Here is a 17843-nt window from a genome sequence, read left to right on the forward strand (position 1 = left end):
TCAGATCTGTTTTTATCATCGGCCAAGTTTTCCAATAGGTGCACAACCATCGTCTACAAATATTCTATTTACAACATTCTCAACTGTGATACAGCACTAGTGGCTGCAGTGTTAATTATTTAAATACTTCTTTCTCTAAACTTGTTTAATTGTTTAAATATCTAATTGCCTTGAAAAAAAATGAGATCAGCAGAATGCTCTTTAATTAGTTGTGTTTGGATAAAGTGTGTGATATGTGTGTTTACGGATGAAGAAAAGTTCAGCCAAAAGTCAAGTCAATTCATCCTATCTATTTAGCTTATTGGCTGGAGATTTATTTAATCCAAACCATACAAACTGATTTTTTTTTAAATGGTAAAGTCTCTTGATTGTGGGACAAAAGGAGCAAATTTATGAGTATTGAAAAATGTTTTGGTGATTCGATTACAAACCTCTTTTTCAATTATTTAATCAATTTTAAAGGATTTATAATTGGGGTGAAACTTAGCATTTGCTGTCCCAGCCGTAGAACAAACTGTTTCAGAATTATTTTTAAATAACTTGCTTTTCAACACCATGCTCATGGTTTTAGAACTGAGAAAAAGTTAAAAGAAAGGATTTTTATGAAAAAGCTCTTTACTTCCCTGGAATGCAAGCCTATTTTTAATTATTTTGACCAAAATTTTGCAAGCAGCTCATTCACAATGCACAGATAGTAAGTCCTGAAAAGGAACATCCTGAGGAATCTGGGTCTCTGTACCTGATACATGGCAGTAGACCTAGGAACTATCAGACAGATGTATTTATGGAAAATTGAGAGGATTACTATAATATTATTCTGCAGTATACTGAGCATATTTATCAGATCTGTTCTTTAAATGTAAATGTCCTTGATTTTTGGGGGTTGTCCCACAATTTTAGTGACTTTATTGCTGTTGTTGATTATAAACTGTAAATGAGCAGAGGTTTATATAGAAAGAGCTCATCCTTCAACCTCAAAGAAAAGGGTTTCTTCCTCCCTCCCCAAAACACACACACTTTTTTAGCATACCAGGCCATGTGGCTCAGGTCTCATAACAGGCTATATAGCCTTTCACTGTTAGATCATGAATTTGAAACAAACCCAAGTCAATAGCAAACAAAAGTCATTACCCATCTGATGGATGTTCAGAGGCCTATCTGAGGTGAGTTGATTATTAAGATCCCACTTGACAGGTATCATCACAAAAACCACCACGGATTCTAACGGACACCGAGCGAACCCATATTCCCCAGAGATTGCCTTTCAACACTGAGGTACACTAGAGGGGCAGCATGGGGGAAGCTTTCAAAGCGGCTGTTTATGTTTCATTTGTTGCATCTCCAGGGTTGATCCAGCCCAACATCAGATATGAAAAAAATTCATTTTACAACTATCTAAGTTTGGAGGAAGGAAATCACTCTTATACTTTGAAACTGTAGCACATATTATATACTTACTCAGACAGCTTGGCTTCAAAATTAACAACTGTCTTGGCAGCAAACTCTATCTGTTCTGTGGCATTTCTTGAATTCCTGGAATGAAGTATATATTTAATATGAATAATATAAGCAAACTGATAGATTAAGAAGGGATGGCACTGTACTCACAAGACAATATTGCCTTTCTTTAGGAGATCTTCTAACGTTAATTGCATGGATTCTAAACTGTGGTTTCTTAGCCATTCTTCTGTGGTTTGCACCTCACTGGATTGCATTTTCCTCTTTTGCACTCTCTGTAGATCAGAAGGAGGAGAAAAGTTAAAGGTAGTGATTAGAAACAGCAAGTGTTGTTGAAATGTTGCCAGTTCTGAGGGATGACTGGAAAGAGGTATTATTTAGTAATTAAATCACTGACACAAATCCACTTGCAGCAAGCAGGAGGCCTTGGGATCTAGAACAGAAGGAATGCTGCCTAGAGTGTATTATAGCAGACACCAAAGAAGGTGTCTGCTACATAGTTTCAACAGGCATTATAGTCTGTTATTTCCTCTTGGAACATAATACATTAGACGCTTATTAGTAGCAACATATGAGTGCCCTTTTGCTCTTAAGTGACTATTGCTGTTATGGGGAGTGTCAACAATTCACAGTATGGAAAGTTTTCTCAGGAAAAATGTTGCTCATAAGCAGTGGTTGCACTTACAAGGTGTGACTGCAAACAAGCACCTACTGTGCATGTAATTCAACATGAAGTATTCAAACAAATAAATCACTGTGATGCCACTAGAGGTCACTGTCCCCCTTCATTTTCCTGTTCATATAGCTTAATTATCCATAGAATCAAAAAAACCATAAGCTAGTCCTCTCTCTTTCTTTTCTTTATTATTTTTTAAGAAATAACCAACAAAAAGATAGGAAGATACAAGAGTTCTGTTGTTACATGGAGAAGAGAATAACCATTAATGACACTGGAGATGATTTTATTGTGTATAATATATACATTTGCTGATGTAAAGCACTGATACGCATGAAAGTTGATATCTAAAATACAGAAAATTAGATACTCAATAGTATTTGCTCTCATTTCCTTCTCAATATAAACCCCAATGTGTGAAAAAAGCACATCATGGAGCAAAGGCAGGTGAAAACTGCAGTCAGAAAAATCTTATTTGTGAATTTAAGACAACACAGGAACTGATAAACTCAGCAGCATGTAATTAAAAGAATTATTATAATGGTTGACCAGCTATCCAGAGACTGCCATTACCTGAAAAGTCCTGGATTAAGTTTAGAAGTGTGAGTACAAGGGTGATGTTGTGGTGGATTCTGCTATAGATCACCAGACCAGTGGAATGAGGTGGACTGCGCTTTCTTCTGTAAGGAAGTTTACTAATCTCAGGCCCTGGTTTCTCATGGATACGATCAATCACCCTCAGACTGACTATCGTTGAGCATACATCAGTGCACAGACAATTCAAAAGTGTTTTTGGAAAGTGTATGGGACAGTTTCCTGGTGCAAGTGCTAGAGAGACCAACTAGGGCAGTAGCTCTTCTTGACCTGCTGCTCACAACCGAGAAGAATTAGGGAGACAGAAATTGGATGGGAACCAGGGAGGCAGCGACCATGATGGTCTAGTTCAGGATCCTGACACAAGGAAGAAAGTAGAGCAACAGAATAGGGTGGCCCCGTGGACTTCAGAAAGCAGCCTTGACTCCCTCAGGAACTGATGACAGATCCCCTGGGGAATAACATGAGGGGTAAAGGAGTCCAGGAGAGCTGGCTGTATTTTAAAGAATCCTTAATTGAAGTTGCGGACAAACCATCCGAATGTTGCAGGTAAAGAACATAATATGGCAGGTGACCCATTGCTTAAGCGAATCCTTGCTGGATCTTACACCAAAAAAGTATCTTACAAGAAGTGGAGATTGGACAATGACCAGGGAGAAGTCTAAAAATATTGCTCAGGCCACGAGAATGAAATCAGGAAGGCCAACACACTTGGATTTGCAGCTAGCAAGAGATGTTAAGAGTAACAAGAGGGTTTGGTTCAGGAATTGTTAGCAACCAGAAGAAGCCAAGGAAGCGGGGCCCCTTACTGAATGGGGGGCAACCCTAGTGACAGAGAGATGTGTGGAAAAAGCTAATGTACTCAATGCTTTTTTTGCCTCTGTCTTCATGAACAAGATCAGCTCCCAGACTGCTGCACTGCATGGGAGGTTTGACCAGTCCTCTGTGGAGAAAGAAGTGGTTTGGGGACTATTTAGAAAGCTGGATAAGCACAAGTCCATGTGACCGATGCACTGCATCTGAGGATGCTAAAGAGTTGGCGGATGTATTGCAGAGCCATTGGCCATTATCTTTGAAAACCTCATGTGATCGGGGGAGGTCCCGGAAGACGTGGAAAAAGGTTAATGTAGCCCATCTTTAAAAAAGGGAAGGAGGGGATCCAGGGAACTACAGGCCAGTCAGTCTCACCCCGTCCCTGGAAAAATCAAGGACCAGGTCCTCAAGGAATCAATCCTGAAGCACTTAGAGGAGAAAGTGATCAGGAACAGTCAGCATGGATTCACCAAGGGCAAGTCAAGCCTGACTAACCTAATTGCTTTCTATGATGAGATAATTGTCTCTGTGGATGAGGGGAAAGCAGTGGATGTGTTTTCCTTGACTTAGCAAAGCTTTTGATATGGTCCTCTCACAGTATTCTTGCCAGCAAATTAAAGAAGTATGGGCTGGATGAATGTACGATAATGGATAGAAAGCTGGCTAATTGTCGGGTTCAACGGGTAGTGATCAATGGCTCCATGTCTATTGGCAACTGGTATCTAGCGAGTGCCCCAAGGGTTTCGCCGTGGGCCGGTTTTTGTTCAATATCTTCATAATGATCTGGAGGATGAGTGGACTGCACCCTCAGCAAGTTTGCAGATGACACTAAACTGGGAATAGGGTAATACGCTGGAGCAGGGATGGGGCAAACTTTTTGGCCTGAGGCCACATCGGGGTTGCAAAACTGTATGGAGGGCTGGATAGGGAAGGCTGTGCCTCCCAAAACAGCCTGGCCCCTGCCCTCTATCCGCCCCCCCACTCCGCCTTCCCGCCCCCCTGACTGCTCCCTCAGAACCCCCGACCCATCCAACCCCCCCCCGCTCCTTGTCCCCGACCACCCCCTCCCAGGACCCCCCACCCCTAACCACCCCCTGGGACCCCACCCCTTATCCAACCGCCGCTTCTCCCGTCCCCTGACTTCCCCGACCCCTATCCACATCCCCCCCTGAGATTTCCACGCCCCCCGGTCCCTGTCCCCTGACTGCCCCCCCGGATCTCTGCCTCTACCACCGCCGCCCCTTGCTCCCTGACTGCCCCAACCCCTATCCACCCCACCCCCCCACCCCCTGACAGCCCCCCGGGACTCCCATGCCTATCCAACCCCCCGTTCCCCATCCCTGACCGCCCCCCAGAACTCTGCTCATCCCACTGCCCCCTGTCCCCTGACTGGCCCCCGGAACCCCTGCTCCCCACCCCCTTACCATGCCAGAGCCAGCCACAACCGCCTGACAGGAGCGGTGGGCCACTGCTGGTGGCACAGCGTGCTGAGGCTGTGGAAGGGGGAACTGCGGGGAGGGGCCGGGGTTAGCCTCCCTGGGTTCAGGAGCTCAGGGTCCGGTAGGACAGTCCCGCGGGCCCGCTGTAGTTTGGCCCACCTCTGTGCTGGAGGGTTATGGATAGGAGACAGAGGGACCCTAGACAATTAGAGTGTGGCCCAAAGAAATCTGATGAGTTTCAACAAGGACAAGTACAGAGTCCTGCACTTAGGATGGAAGAATCCCATGCACGCTACAGACTAGGGACTGATGGCTATGCAGCAGTTCTGCAGAAAAGGACCGGTCGGGGTTACAATGGACGATACTGCGTATGAATGCAACAGTGTGCCCTTGTTCCAAGAAGGCCAATGGCATTTTGGCTGTATAAGTAGGGGCATTGCCACGATCGAGACTGAGGCATTCCCCGCTATTCGACATTATGATACTCATCTGGCTGTGTCCAGTTTTGGGCCCCACAGTGCAAGGATGTGGGGAATTGGACAGTCCAGCAGAGGACAACAAAATGATAGGGGGCTGGAGCACATGACTTATGAGGAGGAGGCTGAGGAACTGGGATGGTGTTACTGGCAGAAGAGAAGAATGAGGGGGGATTTGATAGCTGCTTTCAATTACATTGAAGGGGGTTCCAAAGAGGATGTATCTAGACTGTTCTCAGTAGTAGCAGATGAGAGAACAAGGAGTAGGATCTCAAGTTGCAGTGGGGCAGTTTAGGTTGGATATTAGGAACAACTTTTTCACTAGAGTGGTGAAGCACTGGAATGGGTTACCTAGGGAGGTGGTGGAATCTCCATCTTAGGTTTTAGGCCTGGCTTGACAAAGCCCCGACTGGATGATTTAGTTGGGATTGGTCCTGCTTGAGCAGGGGGCTGGACTAGAGACCTCCTGAGGTCCCTTCCAACCCTGATATTCTATCGATTCTAACAGAAGTACCTACTATATCAAACGTTTGGATAGTCCATAGGGCTGATAATGATCAAGTATGTACAATCTCAATATGAAAAATGGAAAACTTGTTAGCTTCCAATAGCACCACAATGTGCTAAGCATTTTCCAATCAGACAAGACGTAATGGTCCCTGCCTTAAGGAGCTCACAATCTAAACAGAGGTTGTAAGAGTAAGGAGTACAACGAATTAGTAGAGTGGTGAAGGTGGTGATGGCCATGTCACCGCAATAAGGTTAATAGGATTTAAATTAAAAAAGGCAGATCATTTTAATTAGTTCTGGAATGTATTCATATTAATCTATAATTTCCTCCATAAACATCACAGCAGAAGTGGGTCTTTTGGAGGGATTTTAATGCAGAGAGGGTTTAAAGCCCTTCTCAGTGAGCTGAGAAAGGGCATTCCATGCATGGGTGTAGTGTGGAAGAAGTGGAAATGTTTATTTAAGAACCAAACAATGGGTGGGTGAAGCTGCATTGCTGGTGGAGTGGAAGGCTAGAGGACAATTCAAAACAAGACAAGGTACATAATTAGTTATGCAGGCTTGAAACATGGGACAAGAAGCTTAAATTTAACATGTGCGGGGAAAAAGGAACCAGTGGAGGCTTCAGAGGGAGGATATAACATGATCAGAACAATGGACAAAGAAAATAATTTTAACAGCATCTCTTTGAACAGATTTGAGAAGAGTGATGTGGATGTTAGAGAAAAGGATGCTGCAGTAACCAGATTAGAGACATGAAAGCTTTAATAGGGATGGAAAGAAGGCCAGATTTAGAGAGTTCTGGAGAAAAAAAGCAGAAGACTCAGACATAGCTTGGAAGTAGGGGGCTGTGAGAGGAGAGCTTGGAAACACCAAGATTGTGGGCTTGAGTGATGGAAAGTTAATGATTTTGTCAATGGTGATAGAGAATGGGGAGGGGAGGGCAGAGAGGTTATAGAAAAGAAGGAGCTCAGTATGGAAGATTCATTATGTATTTTATAGAAGGACAGAAAGACTTACATTTCTTGTTCTGATCATGATTAAAGGCTGGGGAATTGGGGGGGGAAGGGGGGAAGTAGGAAAAATTTAACATGACCAAACAGTGCATGGATCTATACATTCATAGTTTACCTTACTTACAGGCTCTCAGGCATTTATCCTCAAGAGATAACCTTGGTACACAGATCTCCTCAAGAAAAGTGCCTATATTCATTATTATAACAATTACTGTGTTCTTTTTTCTGAGCATGTGAAGGCGTATAGTATAGAACATAATTTTCTGTCTCCTCATATAGTCCCTTCTATACATTTAATGCAGTATACATCATCTGAGGAATTACTGCATATTGCTTACCAGAAGGTCTTGTCTGGTGATGTGCGTACCAGTATCCGTTATCGGGCTCCAAATCCGTGATTGTAATATCATGCCAGTGGACGGTCTTTCACTGGAACTGTGCCAGATCCCACGCTTACCCTACAAAATAGTTTCAGAGTGTAGTTGTTAGTCTGTATCAGCGGCAGTGTATGCATCACTGAGAGTGCTGTCGCACCGTCAAATATCCATTTATAAAAATTCATCATTACCCATAAGAATTAAACATTCTGGTTTCTGTTGAACAACTAAGAACTCTTATGCTCCATTTAAGCATCCCAATATACATATCATGGAAAAATGTAGTTTGCATCACCAGAAATGTATATTTCATTTCCATTTAAGCATTTTCCCCAAGGATTTTGCAAACAACATCCTTACCCTACTTTTTCCAAAACTGACCATTGCCAGTAACTGAGCCTTTTTCTGGTTGTGCATCCATTGTATTTATGACCAAGATTTAACCTTCTTTAAAAAAGACATAGCATTAAAGAGTGGAAGTTTAGAATATCAAGAATAAAAGCTATGTATCAAGTATTTATATAAGGTATCACTTTCCTAAGACTATAGTCCCATAGATACAAATCAACAGAACCACGTACTTAATTATATTGGTGCAGTGCCTGTGACCAAGAAAATTAAAAAAGAAGTGGAAGTTATTTGATTATTAATTATAAATTAATTATTATTATTATAACATAATATACTTGGAAACCATTTTGCAATCAGTCTTCACCAAGGGTTCTATCCAGTAAAATATGTATTCAAATTGCTGGAAAATTGTGTATGTTGGTCATGCAGCTCTAAGGAGGATGGTAAATCCACCAAAAATAAGAGCTCTGCAACTGAGAATTTGACGTAGGAAGGAGTTAGAGAGCTTATGAAAACCACAACTCATTGAAGCCATCTGACTTCTCATCACTAGAAGCAACCAAGAGAATTACTATAGCCTTAGGAAAAGAACAAGGAGTACTTGTGGCACCTTAGAGACTAACAAATTTATTTGAACATAAGCTTTCGTGGGCTAAAACCCACTTCATCGGATGCATGCCGTGGAAAATACAGTAGGAAGATTATACACACACACACACACACACACACACACACACAGAGAACATAAAAAATGGGTTTTGCCATACACACTATAACGAGAGTGATCAATTAAGGTGAGCTATTATCAGCAGGAAAAAAAACCTTTTGTAGTGATAATCAGGATGGCCCATTTCCAACAGTTGACAAGAAGGTGTAACAGTCGGGATGGGGGGCGTGGAATAGTTTTACTTTGTGTAATGACCCATCCACTCCCAGTCTTTATTCAAGCCTAATGTAATGGTGTCCTGGAAGTAAATTATTTCCCCATGCTTATTCCCCCCATCCCAGGGTACTGTTACTCACACCTTCTTGTCAACTGTTGGAAATGGGCCATCCTGATTATCACTACAAAAGGTTTTTTTTCCTCCTGCTGATAATAGCTCACCTTAATTGATCACTCTCGTTATAGTGTGTATGGCAACACGCATTTTTTCATGTTCTCTATGTGTGTATATCTTCCTACTGTATTTTCTACTGCATGCATCCGATGAAGCGGATTTTAGCCCATGAAAGCTTATGCTTAAATACATTTGTTAGTCGCTAAGGTGCCACAAGTACTCCTCGTTCTTTTTGCTGATACAGACTAACACGGCTACCACTCTGAAACCTATAGCCTTAGGGTTAGTTATGTGCCAGTTGCATCACCAACAGGGGCATGCCGGTTGTGCTACTGTCACAGAGGCAATCTGCTACTCTGGTTTTATGTTTCTTAATGCAGATAAGGTATTTATTTTTTAAATTAATATTTTTGCTAGGATATTTAAGAGAAAAACAACCATTTAAATGTATTCTGCTTTGGCATGGCAAGATCACACAAGAAAGTTTAGGTCTATATATCTAATTTGCTTGTTTAGTCTGTTTCTGCCATACACTGAATACTGTACAGACAAACAGTTCTTTCAGTGTTTTCAATTTTCAGGTCACTCCTGATTTGGAACCAAATTCTCCTTTCCCCTTTTCAATCTGTTTTATCATTTACAAAGCATAAATAATTTAAACTAACATTTCAATCTTCTTAAAGGCTCTTTATTCAAACTCAGTTTACACATCTTCAAGTCTCTTTTCTGTTATATAATGTGGTCCCCTGCCGACCCCATATAGATGAGACTCAGGCTAAAAAAATAAGACTGAGGGTATGCTGCCAGTATGAAGCACAAATGCAATTTTTTAAGCCGCTTATATGTCATCAGACACCCAGACCAGCACGCTAGCCATGGGTACTTTGGGTTTATCTTTTGGTTGGACTGTCCCGTGTACTTCAGTAACAATGGCAATTTAACTATTTGAGAGACAAGTTGGATGAGGTAATATCTTTTATTTGACCAACTTCTGTTGGTGACAGAGACAAGCTTTCGAGCTACAAAGAGCTCTTCTTCAGGTCTGAAAAACTTACTCGGAATGGCATCGCTTAATACAAGATGGAACAGATTGATAAGCGTAAGTAGCTACTGGATTTATAGCTTATGATAACAATCTATAACCTACTAATAACCCCCCAGCAGTTAATTCCCCCCTTCCTTTACTCCCTATGACCGGGAAAAGGTATTAACATGCCACTTCACCTTGAATGGTCCCTTGAAATATGTGACAGGTTTCAGAGTAGCAGCCGTGTTAGTCTGTATTCGCAAAAAGAAAAGTACTTGTGGCACCTTAGAGACCACTTGTGGCACCTCACATCCGATGAAGTGAGCTGTAGCTCACTGATTTCAAAAGGTCTGACTTTCAAAAATTAAGGAAATTAGTTAGGGAAGTGGATTGGACTGAAGAACTTATGGATCTAAAGGTAGAGGAGGCCTGGATTACTTTAAATCAAAACTGCAGAAGCTATCGGAAGCCTGTATCACAAGAAAGGGGAAAAAATTCATAGGAAGGAGTTGTAGACCAAGCTGGATGAGCAAGCATCTTGAGAGGTGATTAAGAAGAAGCAGAAAGCATACAGGGAGTGGAAGATGGGAGGGATCAGCAAGGAAAGCTACCTTATTGAGGTCAGAACATGTACAGATAAAGTGAGACAGGCTAAAAGTCGAGTAGAGTTGGACCTTGCAAAGGGAATTAAAACCAATAGTAAAAGGTTCTATAGCCATATAAATAAGAAGAAAACTAAGAAAGTGGGGCCGCTAAACACTGAGGATGGAGTGGAGGTTAAAGATAATCTAGGCATGGCCCAATATCTAAACAAATACTTTGCCTCAGTCTTTAATAAGGCTAAAGAGGATCTTAGGGATAATGGTAGCATGACAAATGGGAATGAGGATATGGAGGTAGATATTACCATATCTGAGGTAGAAGCGAAACTCAAACAGCTTAATGGGACTAAATCGGGGGGCCCAGATAATCTTCATCCAAGAATATTAAAGGAATTGGCACCTGAAATTGCAAGCCCATTAGCAAGAATTTTTAATGAATCTGTAAACTCAGGAGTAGTACCGAATGATTGGAGAATTGGTAATATAGTTCCTATTTTTAAGAAAGGGCAAAAAAGTGATCCGGGTAACTACAGGCCAGTTAGTTTGACATCTGTAGTATGCAAGGTCCTGGAAAAATTTTGAAGGAGAAATTAGTTAAGGACATTGAAGTCAATGGTAAATGGGACAAAATACAACATGGTTTTACAAAAGGTAGATCGTGCCAAACCAACCTGATCTCCTTTTTTGAAAAAGTAACAGATTTTTTAGATAAAGGAAACGCAGTAGATCTAATTTACGTAGATTTCAGTAAGGCATTTGATACCGTGCCACATGGGGAATTATTAGTTAAATTGGAGAAGATGGGGATCAATATGAACATCGAAAGGTGGATAAGGAATTGGCTAAAGGGGAGACTGCTTTAAAGGGGTCCTACTGAAAGGAGAACTGTCAGGTTGGAGGGAGGTTACCAGTGGAGTTCCTCAGGGATCGGTTTTGGGACCAATCTTATTTAATCTTTTTATTACTGACCTTGACACAAAAAGTGGGAGTGTGCTAATAAAGTTGGAAGATGATACAAAGCTGGGAGGTATTGCCAATTCAGAGAAGGATTGGGATATTATACAGGAGGATCTGGATGACCTTGTAAACTGGAGTAATAGTAATAGGATGAAATTTAATAGTGAGAAGTGTAAGGTTATGCATTTAGGGATTAATAACAAGAATTTTAGTTATAAGTTGGGGACGCTTCAATTAGAAGTAACGGAAGAGGAGAAGGACCTTGGAGTATTGGTTGATCATAGGATGACTATGAGCTGCCAATGTGATATGGCTGTGAAAAAAGCTAATGCGGTTTTGGGATGCATCAGGAGAGGCATTTCCAGTAGGGATAAGAAGGTTTTAGTACCATTATACAAGGCACTGGTGAGACCTCACCTAGAATACTGGGTGCAGTTCTGGTCTCCCATGTTTAAAAAGGATGAATTCAAACTGGAGCAGGTACAGAGAAGGGCTACTAGGATGATCCGAGGAATGGAAAACTTGTCTTATGAAAGGAGACTTAAGGAGCTTGGCTTGTTTGCCTAACTAAAGAAGGTTGAGGGGAGATATGATTGCTCTCTATAAATATATCAGAGGGATAAATACAGGAGAGGGAGAGGAATTATTTAAGCTCCTCACCAATGTGGACACAAGAACAAATGGGTATAAACTGGCCACCAGGAAGTTTAGACTTGAAATTAGACAAAGGTTTCTAACCATCAGAGGAGTGAAGTTTTGGAATAGCCTTCCAAGGGAAGCAGTGGGGCAAAAGATCTGGTTTTAAGATTCTACTCGATAAGTTTATGAAGGAGATGGTATTGGGATAATGTGATTTTGGTAAGTAATTGATCTTTAATATTCAGGGTAAATAGGTTTAATCCCTGAGATGGGCTATTAGATGGATGGGATCTGAGTTACCCAGGAAGAATTTTCTGTAGTATCTGGCTGGTGAATTTTGCCCATATGCTCAGGGTTTAGCGAATCACCATATTTGGGGTCGGGAAGGAATTTTCCTCCAGGGCAGAATGGAGAGGCCCTGGAGGTTTTTCGCCTTCCTCTGTAGCATGGGGCATAGATGACTTGAGGGAGGCTTCTCTGCTCCTTGAAGTCTTTAAACCACGATTTGAGGACTTCAATAGCTCAGACATAGGTGAGGTTTTTCGTAGGAGTGGGTGGGTGAGATTCTGTGGCCTGCGCTGTGCAGGAGGTCGGACTAGATGATCAGAATGGTCCCTTGTGACCTTAGTACCTATGAATCTATGAAAGCTTATGCTCAAATAAATTTGTTAGTCTCTAAGGTGCCACAAGTCCTCTTTTTCTTTTTGAAATATATGGGTTAACTACTTATGCTAAACTCTCTGTTCCACCTTGTATTTAGCTGTGAGTAAATTTCCCAGACCTGAAGAGGAGCTGGAAAGCTGGTCTCTCTCACCAACAGATGCTGGTCCAATACAAGATATTCCCTTACTCACCTTGTCTCTCTCCCGTCCTGGCACCCACACAGCTACAACCACCCTGCAAACAATGTAACGTCAGTTCGTGTACAGCCATGCACACCACTGACGATCTGCATTAGATCTGATCTGACATTTCCTCCTGCTGAGCAAAGACCCGATCCCCGGGGGCCTGACACCCCCAGCGCCCTCAGCGGGCGCTCAGAGCGGCGCCGGAGCCGGGCCGGGCCAACCCCGGCGCCTCTGAGGGGACTCGCGAGCTGCGCAGCCAGAGCGGGGCCTGAAGCATTTGAACCTGGGCGGGCAGGCGCGAGCCCGTTCGAGTTCAGCGCGCCCCGGCTTCCGCAAGAGCCGCCCCCCTGGCAGCTTTTCGGCCTCACCCGCTCCTCTCCTTCCGCGGCTGGGGCGGGCCGGCAGCCCCGCCGGACAGGGGAGAACAGGGCAGCCGGCGCGCGCCAGGGGAGCAGCCGCTGCCGCCGCCGCCGGCGACCCTGGTGTGTGTTCCCGCGTTGCTAACAGAAACGGGAGAAACTATTCCCCGCCCGGCCGGGTGTCTCCCCCTCCCCCCCATGCCAGGTAGTGGTACGGTCCGCTGGGCAGGGCGCTGCAAGCCGGCTAGGGTGGGCGTGGAGGAGCCTCGCAAGCAGCTTCCCAGCCTGGGCCGGGGGCTAGGTGGCGGCACTCCGGGGCCGCCTCCGGCGCAGGCTGCAGCAGGCACCGCTGGCAATTAGTGCAGACGGGGCCAGGCCTGTCGTAGACAATTTATTTTGATAAACTTGCTCGATAACAAAAATACAATGAAGAAAAGTCTGTTCGTTTGCACAGTCTGTGGTAGCAGGTGCCTGGCCGTCGGCCCCTGAAGCGTGTCCTAGGCTGGGGGAGGAGACCGCCGCCGCCCAGGAGCAAGGTGACCGCTGAGGCCGAGGCCGGACGAGCGAGTGGCGGACACTTCGTGCCTTCATCTTTTCCATCCTTCGCACCGTTTGCAGCGGACAGCCTAGAGTGGAGCCAGGGTTCCTGGTGAACGGGCCTGTCCAGGGATGGGCTGCGATGCTTACACAGAGGCTCTGAAACGGCAGTACCGGTCCATGGGGGGGGGGGGGGGGGTTAATCCTGCCGCTGAGCCTGTGCCACTCAAGAGAAACGCCCGTTGAAACTAACCCAAAGAGTTCTGCTTGAGTAAAGGCAGGAGCAGGATTTAGTGTTGTTACCAAATACCAGCACTTTGGACCAGTTGTTAAATGCCTAGACGCTCAGCACTGAAAGTCAAAGGGTGAATGGATTTGTAAATGCTTTCAGAGAAACACACTGCTCCACAGAGAAACTAAAAAAGCTCCTAATGAGTTATTCCTTCTGTCTTCAAGAAGCGTTAAACAGACACTTTTACAATTTTCCTTTTTAAAGTATTTTAAGTTTCTGAGTAGGACTTGAGGTTAACCAAATAAAACTACAAAATGCATACATAAATTGCATTATGCTGTGACATTAAACCTTTCAGGAGATAATGAAATGAAGACTAAACAAGAGTGTGCTGTGACTTATAACAGAATAAGCTGTCCTTCAAAATACATAAAATGGCTGGCAGAGTCTGAAAAGTTTATGTAAACAACAACATGTAACATGGGTTACCACCTTTGGAGAAGATTCATACTGAAACATTTGCTTTAATGAGTTGAAAGTCTACAGATGTTTAGGCATGTTCAACAGGAACTTCCTATAGTTTAAAAACAAATCCTTGTGCAAATAAAACCTATAAATAGTATTCAGCAGATTTTACAGTGATGCTCTTAGGTATGAAAAGAATGCATACAACTTTAAAACAAAATAACAGACATAAATTTGACAAGTGATTGCACCATAGAACAGTGTTTTATATACAGTTTACAAGATATGATTTTCTGCTATAAATTAATACTGTACTATATAGTACTTAGTGACCTTATTAAAAAGCAACTATTGACAGCTGTCTCTTTTCACTTACAGGGACATTTTTAATGCAAATGGATCCATCTAGTTGTAGACTGAAATGCCCAAATATTAACTAAAACAGCCTGCTAGCTGAAGCTATGCTGTCTTTCAATGATTCATAGGATTGGCTACCCCCTAAGGTTCCAGCCAGCCATTCATGGACTGGATATGCTTCATGATACGTTTTTTGTTTTTTTAATGAAATGGTAATACATTTTAAATATAAGCTTAAATGAATAATATTATTATATAGGATGTCACTAACTGAAATAATTAAACATGGGGGGCAATTCTTAGCAGCTGAGAAACTCTTCCCCCACCCCCATGTCTGTGATCCAGTTAAAATATTTTATGGAACTATTTACAATAAGACTGACATTTCTGAGGGGAAAAAAAGCTATTGGCTTATCAAAATAATTAGTGAGCTATGATTTGTTGTTAACACATTATATCAGGCTATACCACCAGTCTTATAATACTGCTGAAAACATTTAGACCCCCGTCCTGCAATTGGATCCACCCAGATTGCGTCCATATACAGAGCTCCATTGATATCAGTGAAGCTTTGGATTGCCTGTGCAGCTATGACTGCAAGATCAGAATCTAAATTAGAAACCAATCAAATCTGAATTAGCAGTTCCAGATGAGAATCTGGCTGTATATTCTTATACTTCAGAAAAATTTAGAAAGACTTTGATGTGAAAGCTTCCTTCAGCTTGTGAGTGAACTGATAAGAGAGATTTTCTACAACCGAGAGAAAAAGTGATCCAAAACATCAATCAGGTAATTTTTCCTCACTAAAATACTTCTAATGGCACACAGTTCATATAATTGTATAAGGTATCTCATTTCTAACACTTGTTTCTGCCATGATAGCTGGGTTTTTTTCCCAAAATAAACTATAAATACATTTCAGAAGCAATATTCTCATTCTTACAGAAAAATGCATTCAGTTTCACTTATGCCTTATAAAAGCATAAGTTTAAGTAATGCAGCACTTTTCATAAGTACATTTGGACAGACACTTTGTTGTCAAGAGATCCTTTTGTCAGTACTTCCCCACAAAAAGATTAAATATCAACTGGGGAATAAGGGCTTGATCCTGCAAGCAGGCTTCCTGACACATCAATCAAAGTTTTGTGCTAATAAAGGTCAGATTTTAAGTGAATATTGAAGTATGCAGCACTATCCATGGATCCAAGGTTTATACAGTTCTTGTATTTAAAGAACATTGATTTCAAGGGAAAACTTGCACTCTGAATTCAGGTGGTCCTTATGCCCACATTTTTATCTTCAACTTTAGTAAACAAGGCATATGGACATTAAAAACAGTTATATTGCTCATTTTTTGGTAAAGAAGATGAATTAACTTAATACTCACAAGTGAAAATAAATTCATCCAACTTTACTACAGAACAGTGTTTTTACAGGTTGACCTAAACACTGAATGTTATATGCATTAGAAAAATTTACCTATGGTAAATTGCTGTGCTTGAACATGTATAAATAAATGCATTGTTAATGTAACAAACAAAGCAGTAGAAAAGAGACTCCCTGTACAACAACAGTTGCTAATAATTTAAATAGTGTCCATTTCCCAAAATTAGGATTTTAACTTTAAGGTATGACGTGATCTCACCTTCTACCCTCATATACAAATAAATTACCATACAAAGAATTTTAGCTTAACTTAAAATTGCACCTAGAAAGGCATGGGATTGTTTGTACCTATTACAAAAACCTGTTAAAATCAAGGGCTGCTACAAAGAATGAGGTAAACTGAAGACTCTCAGGTATGTGGCCTTCAGAGAAATGGCTTTTTTCTATTGAGTTCTAGTTTTGCACACCACAGTGTTCTGCTAGCAAAGCATTCTGAGTTATCTTCCAGGAACTGTTTGTCTGTATATATATATATACACACACACACACACACACACACACACACACACACACATTTATTTATATATATATATATATATATATATATATACACACATACACACGCGCACACACACACAGAGTATACTGCATCAGCAAAATATATATGTATATGTATATAAATATAAAGAACCTCCACCTCCCCCCCAAAAAATGTTTCTTAATGTTTTTCTACAGCTGAAGGGGGATGTATGTCATTTTTTTGTTACATACATTGTAAAGAACATATTTGATCTACTGGCTTCTTGGTGCAGTAATGCAAGATGGATTCATTTTGGTGCCAAAGGCTTTGCCCATCAGAAAGAAGATGTAAAATGCTAATCTCCTAAATTGTGAGGCCAGCCTCACTTGAACTTCTTTGCAACCCTCTGGTCTACCACAAGGTTCATAAATACTTTGATTTTCAAATTGTTAGACAATAAAAACAGATACAGTAACATAGGGCAATATGCTTCTTAGTGTAAAGCATTCTTCTTCACTAGTCCCTATCACAGTGCAGACCTGACTGCATTAATATGCTCAGGAGATTAGTCAACGATGTCTGTATTTGGTTATGGGAAAGGCGCTCTCTCTCTCTCTTTCTCTTTTTTTTTTTAAATCCAAAGTGCATAGTAAGAACAAGTCAAAGCATTGTTCAGTAAGCATTTGATAGTCTGATCTAAGCTTTCTCCTGAGAATGCAACTCCGATATCTTGCTCTCCTCTGAAACAAACTCCTGCAGTTCAGATATTCATCAGCCAGGTAAACAAACTTTGCCAGCAAATAGAAGTCCCACTATTGTAAAGAAAATTGATAAGACAAATAGTACATATGAGGACCCAACCACTGTGTTGTTGGGCAATTTATATGGTTGACCTCCAACTTCATTGATGTAAAATCCTATTGGAAATATTAGGGCTGCCATGCAGAATAGGATCACTGCAAAACAAACAAACAAAATCAAGTTAGCATCTTGTTGAAAGTCAAAATGTTTGCCAGTTTGTACGGCAAATACTGAAAAGAGTGAACAAATATCCATGTTTTGTTCTGTACTAACAACGGAAGGTCTGAGGTGCACCAATGCCTAACTCACAGGAAACTGGTCATGTGGGACATACCCTGATCTTAA

At 41.8% G+C, this 17843-nt stretch overlaps 2 protein-coding genes across 8 annotated transcripts in view; both read right to left on the reverse strand.

Moving 5' to 3' along the window:
- The window catches only part of VWA3A (von Willebrand factor A domain containing 3A), a 77372-nt gene extending 64041 nt beyond the window's left edge, over positions 1 to 13331 (reverse strand). For 2 of the 3 annotated variants that reach the window (XM_038420741.2, XM_038420740.2), the window contains exons 1-5: positions 13210 to 13325; positions 7720 to 7803; positions 7321 to 7440; positions 1609 to 1733; positions 1459 to 1533 (exon numbers count right to left, since the gene is read on the reverse strand). In XM_038420741.2, coding sequence (XP_038276669.2) covers positions 1459 to 1533; positions 1609 to 1733; positions 7321 to 7440; positions 7720 to 7776 — 377 coding nt within the window. In that variant the 5' untranslated portion in view covers positions 7777 to 7803; positions 13210 to 13325. Of the gene's footprint in view, positions 1 to 1458; positions 1534 to 1608; positions 1734 to 7320; positions 7441 to 7719; positions 7804 to 13209 lie in introns of all 3 variants that reach the window. The other variant, XM_038420749.2, reaches the window with a different exon arrangement.
- A 247-nt stretch (positions 13332 to 13578) lies between these two features.
- The window catches only part of MOSMO (modulator of smoothened), a 49666-nt gene continuing 45401 nt past the window's right edge, over positions 13579 to 17843 (reverse strand). For 2 of the 5 annotated variants that reach the window (XM_043493818.1, XM_043493819.1), the window contains one exon: positions 17527 to 17653. Coding sequence is in view for 3 of the 5 variants with exons in the window: in XM_038419904.2 (XP_038275832.1) it covers positions 17469 to 17653 (185 nt within the window). In the remaining 2 variants the exon portion in view is untranslated. Of the gene's footprint in view, positions 17654 to 17843 lie in introns of all 5 variants that reach the window. The other 3 variants (XM_038419904.2, XM_038419905.2, XM_038419903.2) reach the window with 3 other exon arrangements.

Source organism: Dermochelys coriacea, chromosome 10 (genome assembly GCF_009764565.3).
Source record: "Dermochelys coriacea isolate rDerCor1 chromosome 10, rDerCor1.pri.v4, whole genome shotgun sequence".
Taxonomy (NCBI): domain Eukaryota; kingdom Metazoa; phylum Chordata; order Testudines; family Dermochelyidae; genus Dermochelys; species Dermochelys coriacea.